Source organism: Xenopus laevis, chromosome 2S (assembly GCF_017654675.1).
Source record: "Xenopus laevis strain J_2021 chromosome 2S, Xenopus_laevis_v10.1, whole genome shotgun sequence".
Taxonomy (NCBI): domain Eukaryota; kingdom Metazoa; phylum Chordata; class Amphibia; order Anura; family Pipidae; genus Xenopus; species Xenopus laevis.
The window spans coordinates 47,847,550-47,873,848 of record NC_054374.1 but is presented as its reverse complement, the minus strand read 5'-3'; the positions used below and the strand labels follow the sequence as shown (position 1 = coordinate 47,873,848).

The 26,299-nt window shown below is 37.5% G+C and overlaps 1 protein-coding gene across 3 annotated transcripts in view; it reads left to right on the top strand.

Annotated features, from left to right (window-relative positions):
- Window positions 1-26,299, top strand: part of kdm6a.S (lysine demethylase 6A S homeolog) — an 87,081-nt gene that overhangs the window by 38,380 nt on the left and 22,402 nt on the right. Inside the window, 14 exon segments of one of the 3 annotated variants that reach the window (NM_001093305.1) lie at window positions 7,695-7,753; window positions 9,948-10,068; window positions 13,973-14,027; window positions 16,141-16,175; window positions 16,352-16,445; window positions 16,783-16,909; window positions 18,221-18,319; window positions 18,773-18,992; window positions 19,508-19,642; window positions 20,048-20,203; window positions 20,462-20,557; window positions 23,559-23,663; window positions 24,238-24,633; window positions 25,185-25,960. In NM_001093305.1, coding sequence (NP_001086774.1) covers window positions 7,695-7,753; window positions 9,948-10,068; window positions 13,973-14,027; window positions 16,141-16,175; window positions 16,352-16,445; window positions 16,783-16,909; window positions 18,221-18,319; window positions 18,773-18,992; window positions 19,508-19,642; window positions 20,048-20,203; window positions 20,462-20,557; window positions 23,559-23,663; window positions 24,238-24,633; window positions 25,185-25,960 — 2,474 coding nt within the window. 3 annotated transcript variants of the gene reach the window in all.

Here is a 26,299-nt window from a genome sequence, read left to right as displayed (position 1 = left end):
GTATGGAAGGGTTAATGCAGTTGGATCAATTATCTAGAAGAAAAATCTGGACAATTGCAAGTGATTATATGAAAATGTTTGGGAACCCCTCTTAATTCTTTGCAGTTTTGTTTATCATTGGCTGAGCTTTCAAAGTAGCAACTTCCTTTTAATATGTAACATGCCTCGTGGAAATAGTAGTATTTCAGCGTAAAGTTTATTGGATTAACAGAAAATATGCAATATGCATCATAACAAAATTTGGGTACCCCAACAGAGATATTACATCAATACTTAGTTGAGCCTCCTTTTGCAAATGCAACTGTCTCTAGACACCTCCTATAGCCTTTGATGATTGTCTGGATGGCGGTAATTTTGACCATTCGTCCATACAAAATCTCTCCAGTTCAGTTAAATTTGATGGCTGTCGAGCATGGACAGCCTACTTCAAATCATCCCATAGATTTTTTCATGATATTCAAGTTGGGGGACTGTGACGGCCATTCCAGAACATTGTATTTCTCCCTCTGCATAAATGCCTTTGTAGATTTTGTAGTGTGTTTAGGGTCATTGGAATACCCAACCCCTGTGTAACTTCAACTTTGTGACTGATGCTTGAACATTATCCTGAGGAATTTGTTGATATTGGGTTGAATTCATCCAACCCTCGAATTTAACAAGGGCCCCAGTCCCTTAACTAGCCACACAGACCCACAGCATGATGGAACCTCCACCAAATTTGACAGTAGGTAGCAGGTGCTTTTCTTGGAATGCGGTGTTCTTCTTCCGGCATGCAAAGAGCTTTTTGTTATGACCCAATAACTAAGTTTTTCTCTCATCAGTCCAAAGCACTTTGTTCCAAAATGACTGTGACTTGTCTAAATGAGCTTTTGCATGCAACAATTGACTTTTGTATGGCAGGGTGATAAGAAAGAAGCTCTTTCTGCACTCACGCCACAAACAATGTTCTTTGTGCAAATTGCGCTGAATTGTAGAACAATGTACAGATACACCATCTACAGCAAGATGTTCTTGCAGGTCTTTAGAGGTGGTCGTTGGATTGTCTGTAACCGTTCTCACAATCCTCCACATATGCTGCTCCTGTATTTTAGTTGGCCTGCCAGACCTGTGGCTTTCCATTTACTTACAGTTGATACTGACAGTTTAAACCTCTGAGATAGCTTTTTGTAGCCTTCCCCTAAACCATGATACTGAAAAAACATTTTCCGATCTTTTGAGAGTTGCTTTGAGGATCCCATGCTGTCGCTCTTCAAAGGAGAGTCAAACGGAAGCACAAATTGCAATTGGCCATCTTAAATACCTTTTCTCATAATTGGAAACATCTTCCTATGAAGTTCAAGGCTTAAAAAGCTAATCCAACCAATTTGGTGTTGTCCGTAATCAGTATTGAGCAGTTACATGCATTCAAATTAGCAAAATTACAAGGGTACTTAGTTTTTGCACATTTGATTTAATTTCATACAACTGAATACTGCTTCACTAAAAATCTTTGTTCAGAAAACACCTCAGTACTCCGATGTTCCTGGGAAATGAAAAACATACCACTTATCTTTTTTGTTGAAAATGGAGTTAATTAAAATGCAGACTGAGAGGGGTTTCCAAACTTTTTCATACTACTGCAAAGGAACCTTTTATTTTTGGTTGGCTTTTTCACTTTAATATTTTGACGGTGCATTATATTTGAGGGCTACTAAGCTAGCATAAATTTATGATGAGGTAAAAACAGTGCTGTCGTTTTTTGGGGTTTTTTCCAAAGCCATAAGACAGTGTTTCAAATTACCAAAAGACACATTAATTTCATATAGTGGATTGCCATACCTGTAAGTTAACTATGACTTTTATGCATTCTATTATTATTATATATTGTCATTGCTCGAAGTCTGCTCCCCCTAAGGGTCTGTTGTTTGCCTGTGTTATTCAGCTTGAAAGGCGAGAGTTAATGGATAGGTATGGGATTCATTGAATGATTTGAATCTGAAATTTTCTGGTGAAAGTGTATTTATGTAATGTGGAGCACCATGCTTTTAAAGTGGTACAGCCAGCTATATGGCAGTTTTAACTGAATGTCATGACAGTAGTACTGTTGCCAAAATACTGTGTTGATGTGTTCTCTGAGCTATTCGAGCCTGAGAACCACAGCCATCACACTTCACTGAGTACTGGCAATTATTAGTTTCTACTGGACTTCCAGTGCTTGGTAAACAATAAGGCTAAGATTTCCATGAAACAGTGCCATTCCCAGGACATTGGGCCCAGTGCACAGCGCTACTGCTTAACTTAAAATTTTCATAACTGGCTGTTAGTAGTTTAAAGCTACTAAAAAAATAAAAAAATAAAAGCATTTAAAACATTAAATAAACACAATGGACTGGCTCTGCTGTCTATGGGAGACGGCCTTTCCATAATTCAGAACTTTCGGGACAACGGGATTCCAGATAACATGCCATACCTGTATCATTTTAGGCTGAAGACCTGTGTTATTAAAATGAGGGTAGTTTATCATAGTTATCTATGTAGTTATCTATGTATTTTAAGGAGAAATGTACCCCGGAAAATGTAGGCCTCTATAAAAAGATATTGCATAAAACAGCTCATATGTAAAACTTTGCTTCATGTAAATAAACAATTTTCATAATAATCTTTTTGTAGTATGCACCATTGGGTAATCCTAAATAGAAAATTGCCATTTTAAAAAACAAGGGCCGTCCCCTGGGATCGTAGGATTCACGGTGCTCATAAACAAACTGAACAAACCATACTTGTTAGGTCGCATGAGCCAATTAAAAGACAGAGTTCTGTCTTTTGCTTCCACACTTCCTTTTATAGTTAGTTTCAGTATTTCTGGTCAGTTGATCTCTGAGGCAGCACACAGACCATCACAAAATGGTGGTTCAAGGCAAGAGATGTAAAAGGGAATATTTACTTAAATATTACCAGTTTGGTAAGATTCTTTAATATGCCACTTAATTTGATATAAACTAAAAACTAAAATATAAAAAAAAACTATGTTGCTTAAATATTAATTTTGAGGGTAAAGTTTTCCTTTAAGAACTTAACATATATCACAAATGTTTTATTTGCAAGGGCCTAGGTGTCTGGCATGCCCACATCTATGCACTATTCATATTTGATTTGTCTACAAGTAATTTGAGTAAGCTTATTGGCATTTATATTCCGCAATTTGTCTTTGTACCCAAATTTCCGGAAGGCTATCTACTATATCAGTGCTGTCCAACTTCTGTGGTACCGAGAGCCGAAATTTTTCTTATCTACATGGTGGAGGGCCGATAATGGAAGCCTGTGTTAGCCACTCCCTTTTTTAGACCACATCCATGTTACCATATGACCATGTCCACACTAATAGCACACCAAAAAAACCAAATGCTTGGTGCTCACTGCAGGGATATCACCAGGGCCAGGCCAAGCCGACTGGGCACCCTAGGCACCCCGGTTGGCTTACAACCCCCTCCTCCCTGCATGCGTGCACCATAGCGTAGGTGTAAGAAGTGGAAGCGGAGGGACGGGGGAAGCAGGGAAGGACAGACTGGGGATGGACACAGGAGGGGAGGGAAGGACAGAGGAGGGAAGGAGGGACAGAGAAGCGAGCGACTGAGGGGGTAGGCGATACCTGCAGAGAGGAGAGAATCCGGGCTGGGGGTAGACAGAAGAATCTTGAACAGGTACCTGCCCAGTGCCCCCACAGAGTTGTGCCCTAGACAGGTGCCTGTTCTACCTACCCCTAAAAAAAAAAAAAGTTGTCATATTAAGTCATACCCTTAAATCCATATACTTCCTCCTCCCCTGTGGATAACCCAGCACCCCCCCAGCACATCATTTAAACACATTAGGAGCCCCTAACAATAATTTTCAAATGCCAACAATCCCCCAAACTAATACCAGGCTTATGTTCCACGGGCAGAGTATGGCACACACAGGGAGTATGGTGCATGCAGAAAATGAAGATTTCACTGGAGAGCTGATTTAGTGAAACAGTGAAGAGGTTTATTCAAGATGCATTTAGCACTACATGTTTCGGACCTCTAGGGTCCTTCTTCTGGTGCAGTTACAACACACTAAGTGAGTGAGGCCTTTTAAGGCCCACAATCCCATCCCACAACCATCATGTGATCAAACAATTGTATACTAGCTCCATCTTCAGGCCAAGTATATGAATTACAGTCTCATTTAGAACATGGATACTACCAATTAGGTCTATCCTAAAACTGACCTTCAGTAAACACATAGTTCAAACAATGTAACAGTGTAAGTAAAGTATCTCCTACCATCTGGTTGTTTGTAGTCCAAAGTTTATTTGTCCATTTGTATCGATTTGACCAGATGGTAGTACCAGTCTGAAACAAATGTTACAATTAGTAGATATAGTTTTAAGATGCAACAATAGACTTATAAAAACACTTTAAGGCTCCAGGCTTCATTCATTCCTTTTGACTCTATTGTGTTCAATATCTCAATCCATTTGGCTTCCTGTTGCAAAAGCATAGTTTTTCTGTCACCCCCTCTGCTAGGCATATTAACCTTCTGTAGCACTATCCTTTTCAAGCTTGTAGGACTGTGTCTTTCATCAAAAAAATGTCTGCCAACCGGTGTATGAGTCTTATTATTTTTAGGGTCAAAAGAGGTTATTGATCTCTTGTGTTCCCCTTTCCTGACTTTGACTGCCCGTGTCGTTTGTCCCACATATAGTTTGCCACATGGGCATTTCAGGGCATAAATAACGTAATCAGAATTTCATGTGTGATATTGTTTAATAGGGACTTTATTTCCTTGGTATGGGTGTGTAATATAGTCCCCCTTTATTATAGAATTGCATTTCCCGCAATTTAGACATGGGAAGGTCCCATTTTTTGGTTTGCCAGGAACCTGGTTTTGCTGTTATGGTCGGGTATATTCAATTCTGCCCTTACTAGAGAGTTGGCAATATTTTTACCTCTCTTGTATGAGAATATGGGACAGTCTTTGAACAGTTTCCCAAAAGTATGGTCCTGTCCTAACAAGGACCAATGTTTTTTAATGATGTATTCAATTTTTTTACTCAAAGGACCATATTCTGTAACAAATGGGATCCTGTTTTTAGTACTTCTCTCTTTTGTGTTCCTTAGGAGACTGTCACATGACTGTAAAAGGACCTCATCCCTTGTTTGTATTAAAGTGTTCCTGTCATAGCCCCGATCTACAAATTTTTTAATCAGGGTATTGGATGCTTCCAGATATTAAGTATTGTCTGAGGAAATTCTTCTTACCCGCAGAAATTGTCCCTTGGGTATACCTCTCACTGTATTTGGGGTGTGAAAGCTGTCATGTAGTAAGATGTTATTTCTTTCAAGTGGTTTACTGTATAGTTCAGTGGTTAATTCACCCTTCTCAATATTAATCTTAACATCAAGATAATGTATGCTTTTGGGACTGTAATCAGCTGTAAATTTAATGGTTTGCTGCTGTGTGTTTATAAAAGACAGGAAGGATTCTAGTTCCTCTCTTGTTGAGTCCCAAATTAAAAAGATGTCGTCCACAAATCGAAAATAGCAGGCGATTTTGTTACTGTATATGGGGTTCTGGAGGATGAATTTTTGTTCAATAGCATTCATGAAGATGTTAGCATAACTTGGAGCTAAATTACTTCCATAGCTGTCCCTTGTAATTGTATGTAGTGGTTCTTATTGAACCTAAAGTAGTTTTTCTTCAGGACCAAAGCTAGTAGGTCTAGGATGAAGTAAACCTTAGAGTGAGGTATGTTTTCTGACATTTCTTCTATGTATATCATTCCTTCCTCATGGGGAATTGAAGTGTACAGGGACTGGACATCAATACTACATAAGATGCTATCAGGCTTCACTTTACCCAAATTCGACAGTCTTATTAAGAAGTCAGTGGTATCTTTTAGACATTGTGGTATTTTTTGTACCACCTCCTGTAAAAATGTATCAACGTATTGTGATAGTGGTTGTAGCACCGAGCCCATTTCTGAAACGATGGGTCGTCCAGGTGGCTCCACCAATTTTTTGTGTACCTTAGGTAACAGGTACAGAAGAGGAGTGTACTCAAATTTTTTTTGGTATTTTCTGTAATGATATCACAATCAAAGGCATATGATATTGTATCATCCACAGATTTTTTGATCTCCCAAGTGGGGTCGTGATCAATACATTCATAGTGGTCTGGGGTCGTAAGCTGTCTCATTGCTTCTTTAATGTAATCTTCCTTATTGAGGATTACAATACTGCCCCCCTTGTCAGCCTTTTTGATAACAATATTGTAATTTTTCTGTAGAGCCTTTAATGCCTCTTTTTCTTTTTTGGTAATATTGTAAACATGGGGCATGCAAAGTATAGAACACACAGGGAGCATAGGGAAGGCAGAACAGAGCAGGAGACAGGTAAATGCATCAGGACCACGCTAAAATGTACTACATACAGTGCCACAGTGCTGGTGCCCTATTATCAGTTTGTCTGGGATTTACGAGTGAACACTAGGGATATGAACAGTAGAGGTGTTACAAGTGGGAACAATTCAGGGGGGGATTACAGGTGTGAATTACAGTCTGAATTTGAGGTTTAAACATTGCAGGGGCCAGTTAATCTCTGAAATGATACATTTTATAATTTACACATGGTAAGTAGACACAGCAGGCAGACTTTCATGTGGGGCCACACAAGGAGGGGGGGCAGATTTAAGGTTAATCCAAACCGTATTGTGGGTTGAAAAAAGCTACATGTGACAAAAATAAATTGTATTAGATTAATTTCAGTTAAAGGGGACCTGTCACCCAAAGAATTATTCCAAATCCTATTTTATCATGTTAGTCAAGCAAAATAAACTTTACTTACACTATATAAATTATTGAATCTCGTTTCCTTCTGTTTGGGAACTCATAATTATAGCAAGCAGGAGCCATTTTGTGGACACTGTTATTAAGGCAAGCCTTGCATCATTTCAAAGTCTTGTTTGTGCACCAGAATGGGGGACCTGATGCCCATCCCCATGCACTGGTTACACAATTATAATGTAAAGAGAGCGAGGGGAATGTGGGGAGTGCAGTGACATCTAGGAAGTGCTGAATGGAAAGTGAAAGTAATCACCTGCCCCTCCTCTATGCCTAAGGTGGGTCTGTGGCAGTGGCGGAACTACCGGGGGAGCAGGGGGTGCGAGCGGGCCAGGGCCCGCACCCCCTCAGGGTCCCCCGGCAGTCCGCTCGCCACTAAACTGCAGTCTGAAAAATTGCGTACGGAGGGGGGCGGGGGCCCGGCTGCGCGTCACGCACCAGGGCTCGCCCCCCTCTAGTTACGTTACTGGTCTGTGGACAGTGATTTGCCTATAGTGTTCTGGTCTAAACCTGCTCAATCTGCATTTGTCAGGCCAACCCAAACACTGGTTGAAATTAGATTTCAGAGGGATCTGTTTTGACCCTTAGTCTATAGAATTTGCATTTTTCTGTGATGTGATTCAGCAGATTCATGTTAGAATTACCTTGTGTTTAGCCCTGCATCACATCATGGCTACTGTATGTAAATCATAATAGCTTAATAAATGCAAATCTGTCTATGCTGAATCCAATTTGCCAACAAAATGAGTGGGTGTTGTTTATTTGTAATCCCTTTAGCATGAATAATTAATGCTACAGGTTTATTTTTATTTTTTGGTTAATAGCCTTTTTTAATGTTATATTGTCTTTACAGAATGCTGCCTTTCTTTATGGCCTTGGTTTGGTCTACTTCCATTACAATGCATTTCACTGGTAAGTATACATGTTTTTCTCCCATAATATAATCATTAATATCCTGTAAATTCTATTCTTTTTAAATAGTGCCAAGTGATGTCATCATTTCTGACTGGTTCTTATTGATATTTCTGTCAGATGACTCACTGACAAGTGTGTATTGTAATACATAATGCACCCTATTTTGTAAAATATAAGGCTATACCTCTATTTGTCTATATACCTTCCTTACTGGCTTGCTGTAATGTAACCTCATAGAAAGGAGTAAGTTGATTGTGGTTGTCAAATTACTAGTGGTGAAAAGTGGCATGAATGCAAACTGAGAGGAGAACAAAGCTAACATATTACCTCCACTCTCTAGTCTGCTAAAGAATATTGTCCTGTGTAATAAGATAGTGCCCTCGAAATAAATACCTTCCAGCATGGATTTCATTATAATGGCTGAAAAATAATATCCTACTGACAAAACGAGTTTGCTTTAAAATAAATTACAGGTAGTATGTATAAAGGGTTTTTCTCCACCAGCCGCAGGCTATAAATTAAGATTTGCTAGGGATTCAACTAATACCAATTTATTTCATTTGGTCTAGTACAAATACATGTGAATGCATCATTAAAACCACCTTTACTAAGGACAACATTTCTCTTTAATTAGTCAAATTTTTCCTAGGGCTGGGACACAATTCAGCAAAATCTAAATCTTGAAGTCCTTGCCATTTAAGTGGCCATACACGGGCACAGTGCTGTCCAACTTTTGTGGTACAGAGGGCCAAAGTTTTACTGGCCTATGTGGTGGAGAGCTGATAATGGAAGTCAGTGTTGGCCACTCCCCCTTTTAAACCACACCCACTGTAAACCACACCCATGTTACCACAAGAACTTTTAAGATCATATCCACATTAACGGTGGAAGCACACCAAAAAACCAAATGGTTGGTGCTCACTGCAGGGAAATCCCTCATTACTCGTGGAAAATTGAAGTCATGTTAAAACATACCCGTAAATCCATATGCCTCATCCTCCCCTGTGGATAATACAAAAACCAACACATGATTAAACACCTTAACAATTTCCAAATGCTAAGCAACCCCAAGAACAAACCCCTAAAAGGCTTACATTCCACAGGTAGCATAGGGCAAGCAGAGAATCGCACACACAAGCAGCACTGGGCAAGCAGAGAATGGCACACACACGCAGCACTGGGCAAGCAGAGTATGGCACACACAAGCAGCACTGGGCAAGCAGAGAATGGCACACACAAGCAGAACTGGGCAAGCAGAGAATGGCACACACACGCAGCACTGGGGAAGCAGAGTATGGCACACACTAGCAGCACTGGGCAAGCAGAGAATGGCACACACAAGCAGCACTGGGCAAGCAGAGAATGGCACACACAAGCAGCACTGGGCAAGCAGAGAATGGCACACACAAGCAGCACTGGGCAAGCAGAGAATGGCACACACAAGCAGCACTGGGCAAGCAGAGAATGGCACACACAAGCAGCACTGGGCAAGCAAAGAATGGCACACACAAGCAGCACTGGTCAAGTAAAGAATGGCACACACTAGCAGCACTGGGCAAGCAGAGAATGGCACACACACAAGGAGAGGAGACAGGGAAACCTATCATTCTAATATATGCTACATACAGTGACACAGTGCTGGTGCCCCACAAGCATTTTGTATAAAGTTTGAACCGGTGAACAATGTGGGCAGTTTCTGTCTGGGTCTCAGGTGTTCACAGTACAGGCCTTTAGGATATAAACAAAAGAGGCATCACAAGTGTGAACAATATAGGGGGATCACATGTGTGAACAATATGGAGGATTACATTCTGAATTTGAGGTTTGAACAATGCAGGGGCCAGTTAATCTCTGTAGTGATACCTTTTAAATCTTACATATGGTAAGCAGACACTGCATGTGGGGGGCCACAGAAGGGGGGGGGGGCGCGGGCTGCCAGTTAGACAGCCCTGCACGGGAAGATTAAAGCTGCTGATATCGGTCCTTTAGACCGATTCGGCAGCTTATTTGCCCATGTGTGTGGCTCCCGACGGGTCCTCCCGATCGATATAAGGCCAAAAAATACAGGTTAAATGCCACAAAAGCCTGTTGTGCCATTAGTTAACATTTTTTTTCCCTTTGCTTCAAATAATACCATGTCTCCACAAAGTTTTATTTATTTTTTTAATTTTACAATTACACTTCTCTTCAGGGCAATTAGAGCATTTCAGGAAGTGCTTTATGTGGAACCCAGCTTCTGTCGCGCCAAGGAAATTCATTTACGACTTGGACTGATGTTCAAAGTGAATACGGACTATGAGTCAAGTTTAAAGGTAATTGCTAATTTTTTAAAACATAGACCAGTTAACTAGTGATTCATTTTGTTGCAGGTAGTTCAGAGCTGTGGAACGTGAAAGCAAATTCAAGCTGCTGTTTTGAACTACTCCACTTGCAGTGTTTAATCAATTAAAAGCTATCGTTCTGAAATGGGAATATAATATTTTAATACCCTTTCACTGGAACTGTGAGGATTTTATGTTTATATTGTTTTGGAGATGCTAGAGCTTTCTGAAAGTGTCATGCTTTTTTTTCATTGCTACATATTTTTTGGCTGAAAGCCAAGATTCTACAATGCATTTGGTTACGGATTGCTGGGTTCAGTGGTTTGTTGGTTCTATGGATGCACCGAATCCACTATTTGGGATTCGTCCGAATCCTTGCTGAAATTAGAGGCAGGAAAGGAAAAAGTGGAAAGAATTCTTCATTTGTGACAAAGTCACGTGATTTTCCTACATGCCTCTAATTTACATATGCAAATTCAGATTCAATTCACCAGGCACAAGGATTCGGCCAATCCGAATCCTGCTGAGAGAGGCCAAATCCCGAACTGAATTTTGGACATTGTGCATCCCTAGTTGATATTCAAATCTGGTGTCTTTTCATACACTTGAACTGTAGTGTATTTCAACACACGTGAACAGTACAGTATTGTTTTCCTCATGGTAGACTCATGGTGGGTGTCCATTTTATGTTGGTGCTCTATAAACATTTAGGTTTATGGCTCCAATAGGAAATTACTAACGGGACTGAAGACTCATGCATTTGTTTTTGGTGCCTGTTACTTCTGGTGGCAGGTTCTTTTGGACCAGAAAACGTGAGCATTGACCCAATCACCATCATGAGCAGCAAAGCAGTTTGCCAAATTGTACAGTGACTAAAAAGTCACCTCATGACAGTAGGACAGCTGGTACCATCCAGCCATCATAGAACCAGTTCTGGGGGAAAATTTTAATAAAGCAGCACAAAGCAAACCCTTCCTAGGCACATTCCTTATATGTTTAGAGCAGTAGAATGCATTGGCCAGTTTTTTTATTTATTTTGTTTACACAACGTATCTCCTTTAATGTCACTTGAACATTTGATCTGCAGATGTTGATCTTAAGGTGACCATAGACGTTAAGATTTTTTAAAGATCTTTTCGTTATCGTAAGATCAAGCTTATCCTGAAATGATTGTTTAAATGTTCGTCACTAAAACGACAGTTTCAAGCAATATCGTCTAGTTAAAGCTAGGAAAACTGTGGGTAGCCGCCTGCTTGGCCCTGCAAACCATTGAACAATGGATACAATTTACTGCGAACAATAAAAATCTTCTAACCTGACCAATGTTGGGCAAAAAATCGTTAGATGCACAGTCTGTGCCCACTAACCTCACAATAATATGCCGGATTTGTTGGATCGCACTAAAATTAGTCCTTAGGAGGAGAAAAATCTTAATGTTGATGGCTACCTTTAGGATGCTGGAGGATGTAGCCTGACCACAAGAATATAAATTCTGCCAATTTCTACTTTGCTCAGCTGAACCAAATCTGACCCCATTATATTATTGTGACTCAAGAGTATAAAGTTTCAAAGATTATAGATGAATTCATCATATTCACTGTTAAATAATGTCTGTATAAATGTATAGATCATGTAACAATTGAGGTAATCCAGAAGTTTTTCCAGTTCAATAAATGATTAGAATCAAGTGTTTTTTTGCCTCGAATGATATATAATGCTAAAAAAAATCCATCACACTGCTTACATATATGGGGTAAGTTCCTCTTTTTTTAATATTTAAGTTTTTTTATTGTATAGGTGACATGGAGGTTAAGCAGTAACCTAAAGGAGCATTTATATGCAAATTGGCATTCTAATCTGTTCCATAATTATATTTTTTTTTATTGTATTTTGATGTCTCTTGTTTATACATTTCTCTTTCAAAAAATTGTTGAAATGCCCTTTTTGTAGCAGTGCTCTATGAACCCTTTTGATTTTTAAATTGTATTATAAAGTCTAAAGTGATATATCCAGTTAGTCCTATTTCAGCAGTGAATAGCAATGAAAAAAAGTGCTTGGTCCAGATTATTTGATTTTAGCTCATCAGTTTCCCCCCCTCAAGACACAATTACTTTTTAACATTCAGTGCAGCACCTTCTAGGTAAATCCTCTTACAGTGGATTTGAATTTCTATAGACTGCTGTCTGCCTTGAGGTATTGTGTGTCGTCTCTGAACTGCAGTGGCCTCTCCTGCATAATAACCATTTCACACAGCAGTAGCCAGCTTCAGTACTGCAATATTTGTATGAGGTACAGATGTTTTCTAGCTGCTTCTGCTTGTTGCAGACAGGAAAATGTGAATTTAAGAAGGCTTTTTGTGTTTCTTTGCTGGTGAGTGTCGTTTGCGATTCCAGCTAGTAATCTGTATGTAGCTTTTGATTGCTATTGTTGTGTTTTCTTTATGCCATTTTAGTTTTTTTCTGGTTAGTAAAGCCTGGAGAAAATTGTATTGTTTTTTTTTTTCTTATAGCATTTAAATTGAATTCCTTGTTCTTCTTCTACATTGTAGTCTGTAGAAATCCTATGTCATTAAACCTACTGAGTATATACGTTTTAATTAGATGCTCTTTTTCAGCAAATATCTTGATGCATTTTATATATATATATATATATATATATATATATATATATATATATATATATATATATATAAAATGCATCAAGATATTTGCTGAAAAAGAGCATCTAACTAAAACGTATATACTCAGTAGGTTTAATGACATAGGATATGTGTGTGTGTATGATATATTGAAATTTTTGTATTCCTCACATGTATTCCATATTGTTTTGGTTTTTTTTGTCACTTGTCGAGTGCCAGTATCGAGCTGAAAAAAAATAACACATCGTTTCTAAGCATTTCTATTACCATGAAATATAATATTTATGTTAATTTTGATCCAAAACTAGACTTGCTGCCTCTTATTTTGGGTTAATTTACATAATATTCACCCATTATTTCTGCTATTATTTACTTTATATTTAGTGATTTCTCAAATTCCCTCAGTATTATTGCTATGGTAACAGCCTCAAAAGCAACCCAGTCTAGTTATCTGCATCAATACACAAAGGATAATGAGATTTACAGGAATGCATGCTGAATTAGTTTTATTTTCAGTTTCTGAATGTAATTAGTATTTTAAATTGAATATCAAATTTGAAGTGAGGAAAAAGAGAATTTACCAGTGATTTATTTTCAGTGTGGAGTTCTTCTGCATATTTGTGTTGTCTGAAAAATTCTTCAAGGACTGAGCAAAGTTGATTATAAAATATATACTTTGGGAGGCCCATTTATCAAAGGTCAAATTTCTAATTCATGTGAATTTTGTTTTTACTCTAATAAATTTAAATATACTCACAATTCGACTGGGAGGTTATTTAAGAAAAAATTCAAATGTCTAATATTGGAACGAATAGTTCCGACCCGAAAATTCGAATCATATTTTTCTCTCCAAAAAAAAACAACTTGACTGTCAGGAAGGCTCCAAATGGCTCAATTGACCTCTGCCATTGACTTGTACATAAACTTGGCAGGTTTTAGGTGTCAAATATCTGAATTAGGACTGTTTCCATCGTCCGTGTCATAAATCTCACATTCAAATTTACATTCGAATAGGGGGATTAATATTCGAATGTGTGGGATTTGACACTAAAAAAAATTCAAGAATTCAAATGAAATATTCAGCCCTTAATAAATCTGCCCCATCATGTGATAAAATTGACTAGTACGTGTGTGTGTAATGGGACCTTAGATTGTAAGCTTCACTGCGACAGGCATTGGGGTAAATGTTAACATTATCAGCATGAAGAATTGCAAACCTTTAAACATGAAAAATAATGAACTCTCATTTCCTTACAGCATTTTCAGTTGGCTTTGATTGACTGTAATCCCTGTTCTTTGTCCAAAGCTGAGAGTAAGTATTTGTGTGATGTTCTTTGTTATTTAATGACATAATTTAAAATGCTAGTTCACTGAACTTGTATACATTTTCAGAAATTTAATTGGATCATTTTTTATTCAACAATATAGAAATGGTGGACAAAATAAAGTGCTGACTTCCACAACTTGATTGAAAGGAGTTTTTTTGACTCAAATGTTAACATTTATACAGAATAGAATTAAATGAGAACTAAACCCTTAATGAAAAAAACCCATAGTGCAGATTCGTGGCATCAGAGTTCACGGCGCCATCTTCCGGCATCTGTAATCTTTGGCTCTTCTCCCTACCGAAGAGAAGAAGATGGCATTTACCCAGGGTAGCAGGGAGGGAGGGGGTCTATGTATGTTTGGGGGGGGGGGGGGTAGGGTTTTTTTTTTAAATTAAATTGTATCCTTTAAATACATCCCAATCTTCTGGCAGGAGAATGTTCTGTTCTTTTGTTTCCAACACTGATTATGGTGTTAGTTCTTCTAGTGATGCTATTGACATTAGAAGATGCCGAAGTTCATGTTGTGCCATCCTAGGAAAGAAAATCATGTTCTGCTAGAAACAATGCAAGTTGCCTAAAATTTCACATAAGCCTTTTAGCAGTGGAAATTTGCAGAACAGGGCCTATGCATACCTCCCAACTGTCCCGTTTCTCATGGGACAGTCCAGATATTGACAGCTCAACCAGCAGTCCTGGATTGTTACTGAAATATCCCAACCTTTTCTTTGATCTCCTGCACAGCCAGAAAAATATACAAAATTTCTGAAACTTAATTGTCTTTTAGCAGAGAGCCCAGAATACCTGACAGGTGCACTTCAATACTTTTGTAACAATTTAAAAGAAGCAATTGTAACAATTTAAGATAAGCAAGTCTCTTGAGGAAACTGATTTGCAATTCACCTTCATTAGCAAAACTGTAATAACACATACAAATGTTAACACAGAAATGTGTTCAAACTTTCATAACCTGCCAAATCTTGTAAAATGAACATGGTGATTAGGGGTATGGCCAAAAAGTGGGCGTTGTCAAAAAATGTTGCTGCACTCCGCTCAACAAAACTTTCTGTTTCCAAAATGTTGGAAGGTATGCCTCTGTGCAAGATGAATGTCTTTTGATAATAATAGAAATACAAAGATACTGACCCCAAATAATTGTGGATTCTTTGCTTAGCTAATGTTACTATGCATGCCGAATCTCAAATCTAAACCCTATGTGGCTTTGTGTAAAATGTTAAGTAATTATTTTACTAGCCATATGGATTGTTTCCAATCATCTGATGTCCAGTTCCGTGGCCATTCTCCATTATTGCTCGTAATTAGTGGGCAATATCAGCTCTAACATATATTTTTGCTTTTCAGAGTGTTTGCTACCTGTTTAACTTGAAACAAAATATTTTATGTAGAGTTTTGTAGTTACCTATGATACAGTAGTTTGATCATTTGAGTTTTAAAAAAAAAACATTACTTTATAGTGGTCCTTTAAAAGATTGTGCAGTGTTTAAGTTGTTGCAGGATTAGCAATCACTTGCTGTCTGAATCAAAACTCTGGAAATCATACCTAATTGTATTCTGTTAAAATGTCCATAGACAGCTAGATATAAGCTGCTGATCAGGCCCTTCAGCTGCAAAATTGGCCTATCCACTGGCATCTGACCAAAAATGAGGCTGATATTAACTGGGCTGTTTTGATTTTTCTGTCTTGACTGTCAGCAATAACGATCCTTTTCCGAACTCTCCAAATAAACTGATCATATAATGTTTGGCCATCTTACGAATCACCTAAAATTGCACTACTGTTTTTCCTTCTTGTATGAAATTATTAGTTTCAGGTGGCTCCTTATGAATAAAGTGTTTTAACCATGTTTTGATGTTTTTATAAGTGAAAAGCACAGCTAGTAAAACCTTCAATTCATTCCATGTGTCATAGGTTTAAGTGCTAATTGTGCTAGTTTGCATGGCTCTTTTTTGTGTTTGCTGAAGTAATTAAGCCATTCCTGAACATGTAGTAGCTTAACAAATATCTTGAGTATATGTCCATTGCAGTAGTCTTTTTATTGTCCACAGTCCTAGTGACACATTGTTTGTTTTATTTTGCAGTTCAGTTTCACATTGCTCACTTGTATGAAACACAGGTAAGCTTAAGTTACTTTACTGTGGAGTCTTGTGACAGCTTAAATTAATGTGACAGATTTTTTATTTCAATAATGACTGAACATACAAGATTTCCAGTTGCATTTTGGAATTAGTTCTAGCCTGTGCAATACTAGCTTTTGTCTTGATAATTGTTTTTTTTTTTTTTTTGAAACAGAGAAAGTATCACTCTGCAAAAGAAGCTTATGAACAACTTTTGCAAACCGAAAACCTTCCAACTCAAGTTAAGGCTACGGTTTTACAGCAGTTAGGTTTGTATGAAATATTTACAGTGTATAACTTCATATAATTTTTTGTTATTTTCTATAAGGGTATAGCTTCATAGTTTAGTAAATAATTTTTTTTAAACTTTCGTTGCTATTTGGCAGTGCCGTGTTGCTTACTTTAGGTTCAACATACACTTCAGTTAAATGTCGCAGCCTGTGGTCGAAAAATAATTGCTCTCATAATAATATATGTATTACAGCAGTGATTTTATGACATTTTTATGCACACTTTTGGCAGCTTGCATTTGACTAGAACCCTTGTTTGCTTATAGTGTGCATTGTGCCTATTTAGTCAGTAAAATGTCGTTTCTTCTTTTAATAGGTTGGATGCATCACACCATTGATCAGCTGGGGGACAAAACCACAAAAGCAAACTATGCTATTCAGTATCTACAGAAATCTTTAGAATCAGATCCCAACTCTGGTCAATCCTGGTATTTCCTTGGAAGGTAAGATATTTTTCCTTGACAAATAAGATATTAGTGTTCAGTGTGGCACCATGCCCCTACTTTTTGGGCCAGTATGTTTTCCAGCCACTATGGGGCAGGAACATTCTTCCGTCTTTTTCTTACCACTTAATCTCTCTATATTTATATTTATTTAGTAGACAGCTTTTCCTGCCTGTGTGTGTACTTTTTCTGCACTGTAAAATTCTACAGCAATGCATATCCTACTTGTGCTTTATATAGCTAGATACACACACATAGCTTACAAATAGCAACTCTTACAATGTATGCATCACATCCATTAGATGAATTGACTTTGAAGCCTTCTACAAGCTAACAGTGGCTACCTGGATGAAAAGCTCCTCAAGCATTACCTAAACTGTACTGCAAGCAAGTGGCTCATATAAGAATGTTTGTCTCTTTGTTTTTCTACCAATACCCACATAGCCATTGCAGAACTGAACAGCACATACTAAAAACTGAATTTATATTTTAAAACAGACAGGCAGAACACAATATTGTCAGATCACTCCTTTATACGGTTCTAGTTGACAAAGCTATGCACCAGGCAGAAGGACTTCAGAACCTTATAAGGTTTTTGAAATAAAATATTAACCTGTATAATCAAGGCAATATCTCCTTAGAAATTACCAGCGCTACTCGACTAGTATGCAACTTTTTATATGTCGTGACTGCTTATTTGTCATGCCACAAATCCAACATTTTTAATACCTTTGAATCCCGAAGGACACAAGTTGAGTGTTAAAGGTGATTTCAGTGTTTTTTTTTTTTTTAAGATTTACACATAGAAATACATTTATAATTAGAAGGTTATCCTGCTTAGATTTACACTGCAAATTTGTACTTGTACCTCCTGTTACCTATTTTGTACAATATTGGTTTTGTTATTACTTAAATGGTTTGAGTCATGATTTTTATGGTGTAGTTTTTATTTCAAGATTACACTGCATATAATTCACTCTACGATATAAAATTTTATTCCTGAACCAACAAGTCTATTTTTTTTTTTTAGTTGTAATATTGGTGTATAGGCAGCCATCTCAGGCCATTTTGTCTTGTCATGTGCTTTCAGAAAGAGCCATAACTTTAGGATGGAACTGCTTTCTGGCAGGCTGTTGTTTCTCCTACTCAGTGTAACTGAATGTGTCTCAGTGGGACCTAGATTTTTACTATTGAGTGCTGTTCTTAGATCTACCAGGCAGCTGTTATATTAAATCTTCATTTTGCGATAGTTCCCAACCTATTCCAACATATTTTAGGCAGAATCAAATGTTTCCCTGTCTTTATTTTTAGGTGCTATTCGAGTATAGGCAAAGTTCAGGATGCCTTCATATCCTATAGGCAGTCTATTGATAAATCTGAGGCAAGTGCAGATACTTGGTGTTCTATAGGGTAAGTATCACTCATTTCTAGAAGTGATTTATAAAGATTTACCATATACTCCAACAACTGACTGGTTGGAATTTCCAAATTTAATTTTTAATAAAAAATATATTAGTATGTTTGCTTTAAGAATAGTTTCTATGATTGATTATCAGTTGATACAAATACAGATTAGTTTGATTACCCCAAGGCCAATATAATTTCCTTAATTAATCTGCCTTAAAGTGCCACTAAACCGTACCAAAGTATCTCTGTAGGATGCTATTTGTACTGTATAGCTGTATATTCCCATTTTAGATTACAGACCCTACTTTTTTGTTTAGCTCTAACGCCATGCCATATTACATATTCATGTATCCTTGTGTTGCTTCCTGGGAACCAAAGAAATAATCATAAAATTTTGGTTTTTAACTATTTACTGTGATAAAAGGTTAAAAAACACAGACTTTTTTTTTGTTCTAGTGTGCTCTATCAGCAGCAGAACCAACCCATGGATGCTCTGCAGGCTTACATATGTGCTGTTCAGTTGGACCATGGTCATTCTGCAGCTTGGATGGATTTGGGCACACTATATGAATCCTGCAATCAGCCTCAGGATGCTATCAAATGCTACCTAAATGCAACAAGGAGCAAAAATTGTAATAATACCTCTGCACTTGCAGCAAGGATCAAATACTTACAGGTAGACTTTGATTTATTACACCTATCCTGGCATGTCCATATATAATAATAATGTTAGACAAGAATAAAAAGCAAAGGTGTTTTGTGGATATATATGTATGTATGTGTGTGTATATGTATGTATCTATGTGTGTCATTTGCATTGTATGTGTTTCATGGCTTTTAAGTGTGTGGAATTAATAGTTGGCTGAACATCATTTCACCCGTTTTTCTTATTACATGTCTTTGTAAACATCTTTTTTTTCATCCAACAGTTACCAGTATTGATTGGAAACAAACAACTGTAATTCTAACTGTTGTTTGAAGTTTCAAACAATTGTTCATATTCCACAGATCTTTATTTTTTATCACAAAGGTTTATATCCTGGTTACCCTCTTTGATATTTAATTTTTTTCAAATGGAGGAAATTATAAATTCTTGTTTCAAAAGCTCAGGACTTGCTAGGAAGTTGTAGTGCTAATGCTCTTACTAAAGTAGGCCTGTGTTAAATTTCCTTCTTACGTAATTTTTCCTAGGCTCAGTTGTGTAACCTTCCACAAGGTAGTCTACAGAATAAAACTAAATTGCTTCCTAGTATTGAGGAGGCATGGAGCCTTCCAATCCCCGCAGAGCTTACCTCCAGGCAGGGTGCCATGAACTCAGCACAGCAGGTGAGAAGTTGGGTTATGTTCTGCAGATGCCCAGCTCATAAAAATTATTTTTTACTATTTAGATCAAAATTCTCTTACTTGAGCAACAAACTTTCTTATATTTTTGTACGCTAGTATCGATACAGTGAGATGATTTAAAAAAAAAAAAAAATCCCTACATTTTGGGTACCAATTAAGAACCTTTGTGGATCTATTTTTAATTGTATTCATTTTGTTGATTAAACCGTAAGCTCATATTTCTCCATCAGTTCATTTTTTTTAATACTGGTATTCATTAATTTTGACCAGTATAATTTTTATGTGGAGCCACATCATTCTTATTCCACAGAGAATGTCAAAACCCTATACTTTGGGGTGTCTATATAATATTGCACAGAACCATATTTTCTTTCTTACAATTCTTAGGCCTGTAAACCTCATCATCAGAATGCTGAATCTGTACTAGGCCTCAGTCAAACACCAATTTCACAGCAGTCCTTGCCATTACACATGATTCCTTCTAGCCAGTTAGATGAACTGTCAAGTCCTGCCAAGAGGAAAAGAACTTCTAGTCCAGCAAAGGTATTTCACATGCTCAACAATGTATGTGGCCCATACTGGTTATTTTTTTTTTTTTTTTAAACCATCCACTTCATTTAAGTTAATCATATGTGAAATGGAGGAAAGTTCGCTCAAATAATTTTCCATACATCAAAAAATGTATTTTAACCTAATATTGGTTTAAAGATCATGTGAGTTTTGTACTCTTCTCTCTACTCTATAGTTTGAAAAAGCTTTATTATCAAGAGTTTTCATTAAGTCCTATTTTTTTGTCATTAGAATACTTCTGATACCTTGAGCAGTGGCAATTTGGTGTCACAGACTCCAGGGCAGCAACAAGTACATTCGTGGTGTTTGCCGCCACACAAAATACAGGTATGAACAGCCATTGAAAAGTCCATTATTGTGTTGTCTCTTTCTTGTTTGTTTTAGCTAATGAATTAAACTTTGTGAAAGTTATGCTATATGCAAATAGAAGTTTATTTTTCGGGGATTAAAAACGTATTTCAGCACGAAATGCAAAGTCTCTTGTTTCTTTGCCGGAATCCCCCGAGTGTGATTGCACCGAGTGTGTTCCGGATATGAAAAGGAGAGTAGGCTTCTGCCAGCATAGAGGCTAATTTAGGCTAACAACTTTCCAATATACATTAAATACACTTTTCCAGTGGCTTTTAAGTTTGCTTGCAATTGCTACCAGTATCTATCTAGATATTTTCATTTTCTGCAGTCCTGACTACTGAAACAATGTTGCAAGCCAGCTAAGTTTAAAAGATTAAAAGACATGGAAGAGATCAGACTCTTGACAACATTGTTTTACTTATCAGACCCAGAGAACAGAAAGAGGTTAAAGGAACAGTAACACCAAAAAATTAAAGTATCCTAAATTAATGAAAATATAATGTGGTGTTCTGCCGCACTGACTGGTAAAAGAAACACTACTATAGTTCATATAAACAAGATGTGTAGCCAAGGGGGCAGCCATTCATAGCTGAAAAGGACCCAATATTAAAGGTTATTATATAGCCTTGATCTTAGAAACTGTCGTATGAATGCATGCTACGAGAGGTTGTAAAATGTGGGTAGAAACGGAGGTAGATATGATACGAGACAGAACTCTCTACCACGAAAGTAAACTTAAAAATATGGGACACACTAGCAACAAAAAAAGTTTGGACCTTTCCCCCCTCACCAATATTGCCATTAACAGCAATCAAACAATTTATTCCACATATCTCTCTAAAGCAATGGACTGAAGCTGGTATCCTTAAACTGGGAGACTTAAACTTTGCAACAACGCTAAGACGCTTTGAAGACCTGGTGGAAAACAAGGACATCCTACAAACTCAAAGCTACACATATCAAAATTGCTGCATTTCCTCCAAAAGTATACACAGGCTTACAAATCAATTCATACTACCACATTAATGGAATGCATATGTGGAAAACATTGGAATGGCAAAGTGATATTATAAGATTGTTATAAACTAGTTCCAGAGAGATGACACTCAGAAACTCCCATATATGGAAAAATGGGAAAATGACCTCCAAATTTAATTCACCCCTGCCCAATGGAGGGAAAGTCTAGACAGAACAAAAGGAGCAACACACTGCACAAATCATATTGAATCCCATATCAAGTTATTAAGCAGGTGGTACATAACCCCCACAAAGATAAGGCACAATGCTTCATATATGGTGGCAATGCCCAACGGTAACCCCATTCTGGACTGAGCTGTTCAATGAATACAGTCATTTTTTCAGCTGGACATCCCCCAACTACCGCAAGTAGCTCTATTACAGATTTATCCAACGGCAATTTCAAAATCCATCAAAAAACTTTTGTTTCAAATCTTCAACACAGCAGTCACTCTAATTGCAAAGTCTTGGAAAAAACCTGAAACACCTACAATAAAACAACTTTTCCACCAAATGGAACACAGGAGAATAATGCAAACAAGAACAGAGGGAAACCAGGAAAAATGTGCCCAAATAAATTTGAGAGCCATGGCCACCTCCACATCTGCCCACATTTGAAATGACTGGAAGTAATGTCAAAATGTAGCTTTATGTGATTGGAAGTATCAAGATAGTATAAGGATATATATATATATATATATATATAAAAATACACAGGAGTCCTCCGCATGTATGTACCCTAAAAATAAACATGTATGTGATAGTATATCAGTGATAATAAAGGGATATTAACTACTTTGTCTTATGCTTGAATCACTGTCCCATGAGTACACAGAAGTTGCTAATATAAACTATAATTGTTTTTCTTAAGCAAACCCACTAGTTTTGCCAGTGCAGAGCAACAGTGCACTAGTATTAGTATTGTACTAGTCTTTCCCTTAAAGCACTTTAATTTTTTGGTGTTACTGTTCAAATGCAAATAACTTGAAGGTTAGGGCCACAGGACATGGATCTCGGCAGGCCAAGAATCCCCGGGTCTGATGCTCCTATTTTGCTGCGTGGCCTGCACCTGGAATCATGATTTCCACATGGGTACAGGCTGACACACTGGACTTTAGTGCTGAAATGCAAAATTTTACATTTTGCACCAAAATCTGCAGCACAGCAGACTAAAGAGTAGCAGTTAGGGCCGTGGGTTCTCTGCCTGTGGAGAATTCTTGTCATGTGGCTCTATCCTAAAACTGTTGAACATTTCTAATAATTATATTTAGCTTAGTTGCTTCGAATGGCATTTTCTTTCCAATACAAAAATCAGTGTTTGTGTTGAGGATCCCTTTAAGGGCAGTGGCTGACGGGATATTTGTCACCCACAATAAAAATGCATGACTGCAGGTGAAAAAAATCACTGAAAATTCCTCTTTGGGTGACTCTGCAATTCCTCTTTGGTTGACTTTGCAATATGTAGGTTTTACTGCAGGCGATTTCAGTTATGTTCAATGTAGAGGCATTTTGGGGAGATTTGCCCTAAGGGCAATGACTCACCAGGAGTTTAGTCTCCATCGATAAATCTCTGCTTCTGCGGGTGACTAATTTCCTGTGAAAGCTTTCCTCCACAATAATGCGAATCACTGGTGATAAAATCCATGCGTTGCTTCAGTCTCCCAAAATTGCTTGAAGTTGAATGAAGAGGAAAAAGAAATATGTTATCCTTTTGGTAATGTGCGGTGAAATATCAGATCTGTTCTCGCATACAAAGAACAATATTTAAAATCTGAATTAAAAAGTTTTCTGTTCACATATTTGCTTAATAGTGTTCTTTTAGACTTCAGGGTGTTTGAGAATAGTGTTTTTTCTAAGATTTATTATGCAAAAGCATTTTTAAACATTACATTACAATATAATATTGCTTAAAGATTTTGTGTGTCTTATAAAATGTTAAATTGCTTTTATCTGATTTCAGCAATTGGAACAGCTACGAGCAAACAGGAATAACCTAAATCCAGCACAAAAAGCAGCGTTGGAGCAGTTGGAGGCTCAGTTCGTCTTAATTCAGCAGCAACAGCAGGCAAGTGATTCTGTACCCAGATAATGCAAATCTGTAAAATTCTGAGTTTTTGTATTTAACACCTTGCTCCTTCTGAGGCCCAACATTTAGTCAGTGGTGCTTACATCACCCCAGAGTTACAAAAGTGTTAACTCAATATTCCATCCTATTGGTAACTAATTTTAGTATGGAACAATCACCCCCAACACTCTTTGGACCTCCATAAATAACATGCCCCACAGTGTGTAAGTGAGGTTTAAAAAGTATTTTTTCTGAATTGCAATGCCATGTATATATGCATGAATCATTTTTTTTAAGATTTGACAATACCGCTTCATTTATCGAATATTGACATCTAATCGTAATCCTTAACGACTTATTCCACTAGTTCAACTGTTTGAAACTGGCATTTTATTTTATTACAAACTGTGTATAAAATGTATTTTACTACAGTTATTACTAAAGGAATTTAAATTGTGTTATACTTATACAAATATTGATTTGTGAAGTGAATCTTAGGTTTACATTATGAATAGAGGAATTTATTTCCAGTTGTCTGTCTGATTTCCGTAACGTGTGTTTTTTTGTTAAACAGATGAGACAAACAGGAGTTTCACAGGTACGTTCTACTGGAATTGCTAATGGGCCAACTGCTGACTCAACACTGCCTACAAACTCTTTCTCTGGTCAGCAACATCAGGTTGCATTAACCAGGATGCCTAATGCCGCTCAGCCTGGAATCCGTCCGGCTTGCCCTGTGCAGCCTGTGGCTAATGGACCATTTCCAGTAGGCCAAGTTTCCTGCAGTACCACAGGGACAGTGAGCAGTGCAGACACTATGTTGATAGGCAATAATCATATAACGGGAAATGGAAGTAATGGAAATGTGCCTTACCCACAGCGAAATGCACTCGCACTACCTCATAACCGCACAAACCTGACCAGCAGCGCAGAGGAGCCGTGGAAAAACCAACTAACTAACTCCACTCAGGTAAAAGATCTTAATCTCTCTGTACCTTGCAAGGAAATAACTTTCAAGCATCTTTCTAATTCATTATTATAATTCATTCATTACTTCAGTGATATGTTATTGAAGATGCTGTAGTATATTCCACTCTATAAGAAGAAGGATTATATATGCCAAATGGTTTAATGTGCAAGACTATGAGAGAGTTTATATTGATGTATGTAAAATATTTTTAAAAATACTTGTGCTGTATGTTAGTTTCCAATAAAATGGCACATTGTGTAGGTATTGATTGCACCTGTAGATTTGTAAATACAACAGCTAAAATATACCTCAACACACAATAATTGTAATAATAGTAGCACTGTGGAAAATGAGCAAGCATTTATTCAACCAGCCATTGGTTGCTGAGGCAAGACTAAAAATGCAAGATGAGCCAGTAACGCCTTGATACAAGCTTGATAAAATAAAGCGGATTGAAATTTAAGTATCCAGCTCTTATTAATAGTAAAAAAAAAATACTTATTGACTTTTAAGAATGAGATCTAAACATCTGTATCTTTATTTTTTTATAGGGGCTTCATAAAGGTCAGAGTTCACATTCGGCAGGTCCTAATTGTGAACGACCTCCTTCTTCCACTGGGCCTTCCCAGCATCTCCAAGCAGCTGGCACTGGTATACAAAATCAGGTTGGACATCCTACCATGCCTAGCAATTCAGTAACACAGGGGGCTGCTCTCAATCACCTCTCCTCTCACACTGCTACCTCAGGTGGACAACAAGGCATTATTTTAACCAAAGAGAGCAAGCCTTCAGGAAATGGATCAGTGCCTGAAACAAGCAGGCATTCTGAGGGGACACCTAACAGCACTGCCGGTGTAGAGGGACTTCCTAATCATGTCCATCAGGTGACGGCAGATACTGTTCCTAGCCCTAGCCATGGAGATTCAAAGTCACCAGGTTTACTTAGTTCAGACAATCCTCAGCTCTCTGCCTTGTTGATGGGAAAAGCCAATAACAATGTAGGTCCTGGAACCTGTGACAAGGTCAACAATGTTCATCCATCTGTTCATACAAAAACGGATAATTCTGTTGCCTCCTCTCCATCTTCAGCCATTTCCACAGCAACATCTTCTCCAAAATCTACTGAACAGACTATGACCAACAGTGTTGTCAGCCTTAAAAGCCCTCTCAGTGGACTTGATAAAGTAAATGGAGAGCAAGTGGAGGACTCTCAGAGCCCCACAAAAAAGGACCACCCTTTAACTAGCCACAAATTAAGTCCCCAGACCATACCATCCATGTCTGTATCAATTTACCCTAGCTCAACAGAGGTTTTAAAAGCATGTAGGTAAGTACATTGTATTTTAATATAATTTATCTTTTTACTGGTTCACATCATGCAAAAATGTTTTTGGTTTAAAGAGATCATGGAATAATCTGCAGATTTATTGTTCCTATTCTTTGCATAATGCTGTATACCATACAGGATTTGTCTGAGCTAATATTTGTAACATTTGGTGTTCTGATATTCTGTATGACAAACTCTTTTGGAAATATTATCTGCTGGTGTCTTGTGGGAAACTAATAGGGATTCAAGAAAGTTTTACTGACAGTGTATAATTTTAATTAGTCTAATGTTGCATTAACAGTTTTTAGTAGAGGTTCAAGGGAAAATTAAACCCTCTTT